The sequence below is a fragment of the Indicator indicator genome, chromosome 6, assembly GCF_027791375.1.
Source record: "Indicator indicator isolate 239-I01 chromosome 6, UM_Iind_1.1, whole genome shotgun sequence".
In the NCBI taxonomy this organism is placed as follows: domain Eukaryota; kingdom Metazoa; phylum Chordata; class Aves; order Piciformes; family Indicatoridae; genus Indicator; species Indicator indicator.
This window is the reverse complement of record NC_072015.1, coordinates 37,995,390-38,006,139: the sequence shown is the minus strand read 5'-3', so window position 1 is coordinate 38,006,139 and position 10,750 is coordinate 37,995,390. Positions and strand designations below refer to the sequence as shown.

At 44.6% G+C, this 10,750-nt stretch overlaps 2 protein-coding genes across 2 annotated transcripts; one reads left to right on the top strand and one right to left on the bottom strand.

Annotated features, from left to right (window-relative positions):
- Positions 1 to 230: 230 nt before the first annotated feature.
- Positions 231 to 951, bottom strand: MRPL36 (mitochondrial ribosomal protein L36). The gene has a single exon (XM_054381918.1). It carries the CDS (start codon positions 949 to 951, stop codon positions 628 to 630), a length of 324 nt encoding a protein of 107 aa, XP_054237893.1. The 3' UTR covers positions 231 to 627.
- Positions 952 to 1,123: 172 nt separating this feature from the next.
- On the top strand, positions 1,124 to 8,972 carry NDUFS6 (NADH:ubiquinone oxidoreductase subunit S6). The gene is made up of 4 exons (XM_054381616.1): positions 1,124 to 1,342; positions 2,059 to 2,112; positions 6,397 to 6,519; positions 8,832 to 8,972. The coding sequence occupies exons 1-4, from the start codon at positions 1,124 to 1,126 to the stop codon at positions 8,895 to 8,897; spliced, it is 462 nt and encodes a 153-aa protein (XP_054237591.1). The 3' UTR covers positions 8,898 to 8,972.
- Positions 8,973 to 10,750: the final 1,778 nt, after the last annotated feature.

The following is a 10,750-nucleotide window of genomic DNA, read 5'->3' as shown; positions in this document are numbered from 1 at the left end:
CATTGGCATTACTAAAGCTACATAGGACTAAGTCTGTTACAACTCAGTAGCTAAAAAAACTTTTACCTTACCTATGAACCAAGCCAAAAGCTAGAACATCACTTTTCGATTAAACTATTAGTTTAAAACTATTGGTTCTGTTACCACCGCTTTCAAAAGCCAGTTTTTAAAGACTCATTGTATATTGTAATAATGCACGATCACCGGTATTTATTTTCATTTTGCTTTAATTAAACATAAATGCATTTGAGTCCAATGATTCAGGTTTGCCCTTACTAACAGTGAGGTGATTTTTAAGGCTTCAAGGCTAAGACTGTAAGAGGTCCTGAAAGTTGTCTCTTCCCATGCCGCTTCTCAGCATCCATGGTCTGAAGTTACGACAAGGGCCATCAAGAACATAACTCGTCGTACGTTAGCGTTAAGACGAAACACTACACCAGTTTGCCGTTTGTGTCCCCAGCAGCCAGCTCTCAGGAGTCGCGGGGCAGCCAGGGCAGAGGGAGAGGTCTCAGTGTCAGGGATGGAGAACGCAGGACTCGAGGCCAGACAAAGCACGCAGCCCTATGTCTCTAGCCTTCGGTGCCCCGCCGCGGCGCCTCCAGACGGGAAAGGCTCCCGGAACCGGGGCTACAGCTTCCGCTGCTTGTGCCGAGGGTTGGTCTTGCAGTAGACGTAGAGCCGGCCCCGCCGCCGGACGATAAAGCAGTCCTTGCAACGCCTTCTCAACGAGGTTTTCGTCTTCAGCCCCGCCAGGAGCGGCGGCAACAGCGCAGCAGGCAGCGGAACGGCCAGCAGGGCGCGGGGGGCGGCCGCGCCGCACCACGGCGGCAGCGTCCGGCTCCCCGGCGCGGGCAGCGCCGCCGCCCGCCACCATGGGGCCAGTGAGCAGAAGGCCGAGCGGCCTAGCGAGCGGAGAGGCCCAGCAGCGGCCCTGGCCAAGAGGGACAGCATGGCCCGCGCCTTGCGGGAGCAAGCGCACTAGTGAGGGCAGCAGCGAGGGCACCCGTCTCGTTCTCTGCGCCACCTCCACACGTCCCCAGGCGTCGGGTACTGACCGGCACCGCCGCCGCTCCCTTCGCTAACAGCGGAACCCACCCGCTCCCCGCGGCGGCCGGCGGCACGCATGCGCGCGCGCGCTCGGCGAAGGGCGGGGCGAGGGCAGGACTCGCGGCCGCTGAGGCGCTGGTCACGTGGCCGCCTCAAGATGGCGGCGCCCGGCGCGACCTTCCGCTGTCTGCTGCCGCTGGGTCGCTCGCTGCGCTCTCGCCCCGGCGCCGTTTCCTTTCGACCCTACGGTGTGCGAGCCTCCAACACCGGCGAGCTGGTGACACACACGGGACAGGTGAGCGCGCGCAGCTAGGATGGGGAGGAAGGCGAACCGGGGCGGGCGGGCGGACGCGTCCGGGCCGCGTCTCCTGATGTGCCGGTGCCTGCGGGAAAATGCAAGCGGCGCTCTGCTGCGCTTCTCCACTTGGTACTCGCTGCGGAAATTAACGTTCTCGCATGATACATTGGCGAAAGGTACGAGCGGTTTCAAAAAACAAGTTCGTTGATTAGGAACAGGGCTATTAAGGCCTGATGTGGTCTCCATTTGACGTAGCTGAAGAGTTGGCAGGTAGAGAAACTCTGGTGTCAGTGCCTCGTAGCTCCATTTTATCTATTTGTTAACGTAAAGATCTGAGTGCGAGAACTAGAGAGGCTTGTGTGTTACCTTGTGTCGATCTAAGGGAAGCATGGTTGATGTTCCCTCTTTGAGAGAACAGCCCGGAATCAAGGAATGGCATTGTAAGCAATAAAACTTGCATTCTCCTCAGTAGTCAGGCCTAAGGCTTCTGCTTGCTGGCTCTAAAACACATCTCCCTTTTCTGCTTTCCAACCTGAAATTTATTTTCTTGTTTGAGAGACTACTTTTTCTGTGCAGTATATACTTGTCAGATGATGGCAATACTTCAAACTAAGGAAACTAAACTATTGCAACTTGACAGTACTGCAGACCTTTGTGTTCTTTGTTTATGGTTGTTCCTTTTTAAATAAGATCAAGTTTCTTTTATACTTTAGGTATATGATGAAAAGGATTATAGAAGAATTAGATTTGTTGGACGACAAAAGGAGGTAACTCATTCTACTTTTACTTGTGGGAAAGGGGATGGTTTGTGGGGGGTTTTTTATACCTGATATTGATGTCTTACATCCAGTTCTGGGCTCCCCATTTCAAGCACAGGGAACTGCTTGACAGCCAAGTGCTATGAAGATGATTAGAGGACTAGAACATCTCTTGTGAAGAAACTCTGTGGTCTTTTTACCATCTACAACTACCTGAAGGGTGGTTGTAGCCAGGTGGATATTGGTCCCTTCTACCAGGCAACCAGTGACAGAACAAGAGGACACAGTCTCAAGCTGTGCAGGGGGGAGTTTAGGCTTGATCTTAGAAAGAAGGTCTTCACAGAAGGAGAGATTGGCCATTGGCATGGGCTGCCCAGGGAGGTGGTGGGGTCAGCGTCCCTGGAGGTGCTTATCAAAAGCCTGGATGAGGCACTTAGTGCAATGGTCTAGTTGATTAGATAGGGTTGGGTGATTGGTTGGACTTGATCTTGGAGGTCTCTTCCAACCTGGTTGATTCTGTGGTTCTGTGTGACTTAGGGCTTTTTTACCCTAGAGAAGACTGAGGGAGGGTCTTATCAATGCTTATAAATACCTAAACATGGGTGTCAGGAGGGTGGGGACAGTCTTTTTTCAGTGGTGCCCAATAACAGGTAACAAGAGGTAATGGACAGGAAACTGAGCATAGGAAGCTCCATCTAAACTTGAGGAGGAGCTTCTTTATTTTGGGGACGGTGTAGCACTGGAACAGGCACCTCAGACAGATGGTGAAGTCTCCATCTCTGGAGTCATCCAAAATCCACCAGGATGCCATTCTATTCAACCTGCTGTAGGTGAACCTGCTCTGGCAGGGAAGTTCATAGATTTATAGAATGGTTTAGGTTGGAAGAGGCTTTAAAGATCAGTTAGTTCCAACCTCCCTGCTATGGGCAGGGATACTCTCCTATAAACCAAATGGCTCAAGACCTCATCCAGCCTGGCCTTGAACATAGCCAGGGAGGGAGCATCCATGACCTCCCTGTTCAACTGCTTCAGTATCTCACCACTCACACTGTAAAGAATTTCTTCCTAATATCTCAACCTTAAGCCACTCTCTCTCATCCTATCACTACCAAGCCCTTGGAAAAAGGAAGTTATCTTATGGGCCTGTTGCTGCTCTGCTTATCAATAGAGTGGGTACATGAAGTTTGAAGTCCTTTAGCACCAAGTCATCTCTAATGATCAAGCAGCACAGCTCCCTGGGGGGTCTGCTGACCTTTGGGAGAGAAATGGAGATTTTTTCAGTAAATCGTATTCCTTAATGCCCAATCATCTGATTAGTGCCTTAGTGTTAATGGTATAAAGGTGTATGGATAGTAGGGGCATATGTAGTGTGGTAGACTTTTTTATGTAGTTGTGTATAAATATTCCCTTCCTAAATTAACCCGAACTGATTAGGGTGATTTTTGAGTTTTGATATTGTAATGGGTTAACAACACAGAAGTGAGGAAAAGTAACATCAAAAAAAAAAAAAACTCTCTGGGTGGAGATAAAGAGTTGAGATAAAGAGCTTTAATGAGAAAAATGAGGTAGTACAATGCACAATTACCTTAGCCTGTTTGCAGAGAAGCACAGCAAAATGCAGAAGCAGCAGCAGAAGCCAGCAATGTCCCCTGCTCCCTGACTCACAGCCAGCCCAGTGTTAAAAAACAGCACTTCAAACCCAGAAACTGGAAGGAAACAACCAGAACAGGAAGCCTCTCATGTTACAATATGAACTTCAAGCCCCATAACACTTGGCTTCAGCCACCACTTTGGTTTTGAAGCTGGCATGACTGCAGCACGGTATTAAATTTATCAGCAGCAGATTCAACTCAGCCCATGACATCCCCTTATTTCTGCCAGCCTAATTGTTAATGAAATCCATGGATTTTAGCTAAAATAGCTACTCTCTGCACTGGATGTGCAGAACCAGGGAATTGGTGTTCTCCTTCAAAGGCCTAAAGCAAGTAGCTGTGAGAAACCTGAGCATGGCAACTCTTAAACTGCATCTGCTGTAGTCTGACGAGGCTCATCCTACCCTTGTACAATCCCTGAGGTGCAGCAGGACCTAATTTGACACCACAGTTCCTGCTTCAGCTCAACCCTTTCTGTTAGGCTGGTGCAGCAGTTGAAACTGTGAGGGGGACTGACCTCAGAGCTGGTCTGTTTGTAAATAAAACCTGCTGCCTTCCTTCTGGATCTTTGGACTTGGGTCAGTTCCAAGTTCAGTTTTATCTCTTGGCCTCCCAGACCATGTACTGGCACAGCAAGTAGGTAGAAGTTGCAGTGGGATTGTAAAACTGGCATTATGTTCAGGAAAAAAATTGCTCATTGAATTATGCATTGGGCAAGGAGTGTTTGGATGTGCTGAGGAAAACAGCTCCTTCCTACTAACTGCCACTGTGCTTTAAGAGAAAGGACACAGTGTAACTGAAACCACATCTTTTTTTTCCTCTTAGTTTTTCTCAGTCTTTTTATTTTTATAGCATGTTTTCCCTGTGAATTCCTAGACTCTCTTGTTTATTAGGCTGAAACACAGACAAGTCATAGCTGTACAGTGGATGAGAGGTTTTGGCTTCCTCCCTTCTCCACAAATACCTTTGTGTTTGGGAAGAGTGGAGTTCTCATGTTGAAGCAAAGGTTCACTGTGGTGCTAACTCCTTCCTTCTTTATCATGGCATGAACAATTTTGAGCATTGCTGAAAGCAGCAGTAAAAATCCTTGCAGACTGGCAAATATAACTTGTGGACACAGACCCCAGGCAGTGAGGTTCTTGATGGTTGCCAATTTGCTTCAGTACTGGAAGTTTTGTTGTTGTTGTTGTTAACTTTATTCACCTATGATCTTCTGTAGGTAAATGCATTCCTGTTGTTGGCAAAACTGACTTTTCCACTGCTGCACAGAAAGTGCACGTTTTAGGGAGGCTTGGCGGCTTGCTGTAAGAACTTAGGTTCTTGTGTGCTAGAAGTATATAAAAGTTGTAATTCTCAGGGAGTTGCTTAATGGACACTTAGCTATCTTCATGCTTTTTCCTAAAATAGTGCCACTCTTGGGTGTGCACAGTATTTTATGCTCTTGCATGTGTAGCATCACCTTTATAAAAGCTAGCCCCTCTTGGAAGATGTTTACCTGAGGGTTGTTTGTCTGCTCAGTGCTGCTTTGGAGCAGATTGGAACAGGCTGGTGTGGATGAGGGAGGAAAGCACCTTGGATGGGTGCTGTAGGTCCTGCTGGGGTGTAAGTTGCTGTGTTGCAGGACTGTCCAGAGGTGCATACATTTGCCAGGTCACGTAGATGTGCTCTGGGAAAAACCTCTACTTGCTGGTGATGTGCAAATTCAGGAAGTGTGCATAGCATGGATTTAGAGAGTGGTGTAGTGACATTTAGAGATTTTCCTATTTTCTAATGCTGACCAGTTTTCCTTTCCTGGCTGCTGTTAAACACCACATCCATGTTTTCCTGAGGTTTTTGTGCAGTGATAGAACAAGATGTAGGGTGAGTGGCTTTGAATTACCAGCAGTTGTTTTATCTCGCTCCTGACCTTACTTGTCCTTATTTTGGGGTTTATCAGCAGTGAGTCCTTTGCAATTTTATCATGTAGTCACTGAAACACAGTACAGAGGCAGTTAACTAATCACAGAATCACAGAATTTCAGGGGCTGCAAGGGACCTCGAAAGATCATCTAGTCCAATCCCCCTGCCAGAACAGGATCACCTACACCAGATCACACAGGAATGCATCCAGATGGGTTTTGAATATCTCCAGAGAGGGAGACTCCACAACCTCCCTGGGCAGCCTGTTCCAGTGTTCTGTCACCCTCACAGGGAAAATGCTTTTCCTTATATTTGTGTGAAACTTTCTGTGCCTCAACTTCCACCCATTGCCTGTGGTCCTGTCATTGGGCACCACTGAGCAGAGCTTGGCTCCATCCTCTTGGCACTCACCCTTTACATGTTTATAAACTAACTTCTGTTCTTGGCTATTTGTTTGTGCTCCCCTTTCTGCTGAAGCTGCTTAGGTCACATTGCAAACCTGAGCACCCATGTGGCTGGTGTATCAGAAGAAGGGGATTACTTTTACACAGTTTAACATGCCTAATTCACTGATTTGGCTTATAGAACAGCCAAAGAGTTGGTGGAGAAGGTGAAGGGAATCAAACCTACATAGAAACTTCTCAAGATGGCTGCAGTGGAACCCCTTGAGGAGGTAGTAACCAGCAATTGCTTTCTGCCTGAGTGAGGAAGGTATCTGAAAGCTTATTTTATCTTTTTTTAGGTGAACAAGAATTTTGCAATTGATTTGATAGCAGAGCAGCCTGTGAGTGAAGTTGAAAGCAGAGTGATATCGTGCGATGGTGGTGGTGGAGCTTTGGGACATCCTAAAGTATACATAAACTTGGTAATATCTACTGATATGTGTATAGCATGTTTTGCCTGTTAGCTATTGCTTGTAAAATGATGTACTTTTTGATGTGTTTAACAAAGTAAAAGTATTTTCCTGCTTTGCAGGGGGGTTGGACTCAATCATCTCTGGAGGTCCCTTCTAACCCCTAGCATTCTATAATTAACCACCCGAGATGTTAAAATCTCACAGAATGTTAGGGGCTGGAAGGGACCTTGAGAGATCATCCAGTCCAACACCCCTGCCACAGCAGGATCACCTATACCAGGTCACACAGGAACTCATCCAGGTGGGTTTTCAATATCTCCAGAGAGGGAGACTCCACAACGCCCCTGGGCAGCCTGTTCCACTGTTCTGTCGCCCTCTCAGTGAAATAATTCTTCTTCCTGTTTCCATGGAACTTCCTATGCCTCAGCTTCCACCCATTGCCCCTTGTCCTGTTACTGGGCATCACCAAGAAGAGCCTGGCTCCATCCTCTTGGCACTCACCCTTTACATATTTATAAATATGAATGAGGTCACCTCCTAGTCTCCTCCAAGCTGAAGAGCCCCAAATACAACATTAAGATTTCTACTCAGAGGAGCTAGAGGATTTGCATTTGAAGTTACCAGGCATTGCTTACTTTTGATTTTTATTTGTTTGATGTAATAATAATTAAGAAACAAACAAACAAAAACCCAAACAAAACAACCCCAAACAGGTGGGGAAAAGAAAGGTTATGAAGCAATACGAGCAAGCAGTGCCTTGTGAACAAGAAATAATGTGCTTGCCATGTTTTGAGAAACTTAGTCTAGTTATTTAAATGCATTTACAGTATTGTTAGGAATAGGCAGTTTATTTGTAATCCTGCACATTAAAAAAAAAAAATCAAGCAAAACTCTTTCAGCCTTTGGGAATGTCAGTAGTTCTGAAGATCTGAAAGTTTGCATCATGATCAAAGAGTCAAATAAGAATCAGTATCTTACTATCTTTATATTTACCCTCACAGTAGTGATAGTTTCCAGTGCATTCTTCTAGAGAGTAAGAGACCACTCTCATATGACTTTGGTGGAATCAGTGATGACCTCTTGCTTAGGTGCTGTTCTCAGGTAGACCCTGACTGGAGATGTCCTGAGATCTCTGCTTGCTCAGTTAAACTTTGATTTATACCCTAAAGAATATAGAGGCAGACCCGGTGTCCTTTGGTGTCACTGTTGCAACTCCTAGTTATGATTCCCAGCATTTCTATTTTGAACAAAGTAAGCCCTTTATGATGATTTATTTTACATTCTTCAGAGTCAAATGCTTGGAGGCTCTAATTCATAAAACTTGAGAAGCTTGTCTTCTTCAGTTCTGGAGCACAGTGCTGATTATTTGCATTTATGTTGATTAGTTTGGCTTGCATTGCACTCTTCTTGAGGAATGCTTTAGTTTTTGTGAGTGTTGGAGATCTTTTTGTGTTAACAATCAAATTACAAGACATAGGCAGTTTAAATCTTGAAAGCTAATGTCTGCAAAGAGAGAGAGTGGTGTTAAACCAGCTCGTTTCCCCTACTCCTCACAAATGAAATCCAGAGTTTTGAGGGGGGGACTTTTCATTTCCAATACTGTGTATGAAGAAGGGGAACCATGAGTTTACTTAATTGCATGTCTGCAAATAGTTCTGTTCCTAAATAACAGAAGATCCCTTAGTGCTTATTTAACTGTCTTGTCTTTTGTCATGTTCAGAAGGCTTACAACAGCTCATAGTCAGTAACACTTCTAGATTTTAAAAGAAATGTATGTATCTTTTGGAGAGAAGAATCAAATTTTACACAGTTGTAACTGCTACTTTTCTTTAGAACACTTTTCTTTTTCAGAAATTTCCCCCACTATCCTACTGAAACTTCCTTCTTCCTGCTCAGCTTATGTTACTGGCCAAAATTCCTGACAAGACATAACTTGGAAATGCCAAATCCTGTTCTGTATTAAAATCATGATCTGTTCTAATGTTATGAAAAGATCGTTCCATAGGATGGAACTGACTTAAGATGTCCCTTTTGGTAAGAGGATCCATAGTTGCTGAAGGGATGTCATTGGCTTGACTTTAAAATGACATTGTTGAGATAGTAGTTAAAAGGCTGGCAGAAGGGAAGCTGTGTAGGCTACAGAAATCAAGCACGAACTGCATACCGTCATTCTTACTCATGTTTCAAGTAAGATTAAACTCTGTACTTCATCTATATTAATCTGTTTTTAGGTGGCACATGTAAGTAAGAAACATTTTGTCATTTCTAACAGGTTTTTTTTTAAATTAAACTAGCAGCTGATGTATTTTTATTTTATGCAGGACAAAGAAACAAAGACTGGAACATGTGGCTACTGCGGACTTCAGTTTAAGCAGAAACATCACTGAAAGATTATCCCTGTGTGCTTGCAGATTTCTGCTCAGATGCTAACATTTCCCTACAAATAAACAATGTATTTAGAAAGCCAAGATTAGTGTTTGTGTTTGTCTTGACCATGAAATGTCCAGTCTGTACCTTTTTAAAACCCAGTTGCCAAGTGTTTGAGAGCTGAACGGTGTTTTGTGCTTAATTTGATTTTCATGGAACAAATCTGCCTTGTTTGGCCAACTTCTTGCAGGCCTGGAAGTGGTGTTTGGCTGCAGCACAGGTTTGTACTGGGTAGATTCTTTTCAACACTGAACTGGATGTAAATGTTTACAGGAGGGATTAATTAGATGTTTGTCTTTTGACATTGTTTGGCATGCTTAATTTGTTCATGGCCTGGTATCTATAGCTAGATTCACAGATGGAAGCACAAAGATGTTATAATACTCAGCCTTATAACACTCCTGGAAGCAGGATTGTCTTCTCTGATTTAAGCAGCTGTACTTGCTGCTTACTTAAAATAGACAGTGCCTCAGAACGGTAATCTGTGCGTGCTCGCAGACACAAAATGGGAATACACAATCATTTCTCCTCCAGTTGAGAGAATCAGAGTTAAATATCTGATTCTGCTTGGGTTTCGTATCCCTGAAACCTCTTTAGGATCTGGGTCTTGTCAAAGTAGGGACTGCTCCCTTACAGGTGGCAGCTTCTGCTCCTTTAATACAGAGATTTGAAAATGAGAGCATTCACCTGTGTGTAGCACCACCTAGGCTGTGTGAATCTGTTTGTAGGACATTATCTACATTCTTGTTTAATTCCAGTTATGTAGCATTCTGTCCTGTAAGCATCACTCTCAAACAGTACATGTGTCTGGAGAAGGAGGGTCTGAGCTTTGGTCTCTGCTCCAGAGAGCATTTTAATCTTTTCTCAGTAAGTGATGTTTTTCTGTATGCTGGTGATGGACCATGGTCCCAGGTAGTAATTGCTGTTTGGCCAAAGTTTAATGGGGTGTGATTCTAAGCCTTGTGTTTAGTTAAATTGATGTGGCAGTATCAAGCTGAACCAAATTATGAAGGCTTACAGCTGCTTAACTTTCTTGTGTCAATATATGGCAAAGGATCCTTCCGTGAAACCCAGTAACTTCCATTCAGCCTGTCTGAGCTTATGCATGTGATCTGCTGACTGAGCATAAATGTGACATTATAAATAGTCTTCTGGTAGGTCCATCTCATGCTCTAAGTATAAAATAATTACTTGAGCATGCAGTGTTTGTAAGCATAACTATGGTTGCTTTGTAGCCTGTCTCTCTGCCAGTTTTGTAGAGTGTCTTGGCTGGCACAGCTCTCTCATGGTACACTCATCTCTGCAGAGACCTGAAACAAGTCATTGTATGTGGTCCTCTTTCTTGGGCCTTTGATTTTCTTATGAATAATATATCTGCTTGGATCACTGCTGCTCATAATAAATTAATGATGTTGAAACTGGCACGTCATCTGCTGAGGACCCAGACAAATCCCACCCCACTGGTTTCAGCTCTGGAATGCTGTTCTTGGATATTCTCCCTAAAGTACTTGTGATATATGTAGCTGTTGCCGCCTGTGAAACAGAGAAGGTCTCTACTTTGTTCTGGTGATCTTCATAGACAAACTTGAGGCTTTACTCCTTATTTCCTGTGTGCTAGGTTTGTATAGCTGGTTGTGAATGGCTGTCTACATGTAGCCTTGGACTTTAAGCCACACACCATCCACAAACCTGTGAAAAGGCCAGTCTTGATACGCAGGAAAAAGAAGAGAGGGAAAGCAGAAACTTTACTGTGGTGGTCACAAGCAGGTGTATGTGAAAATGTATCTATGAAGACAGACTAAAATACATCAGT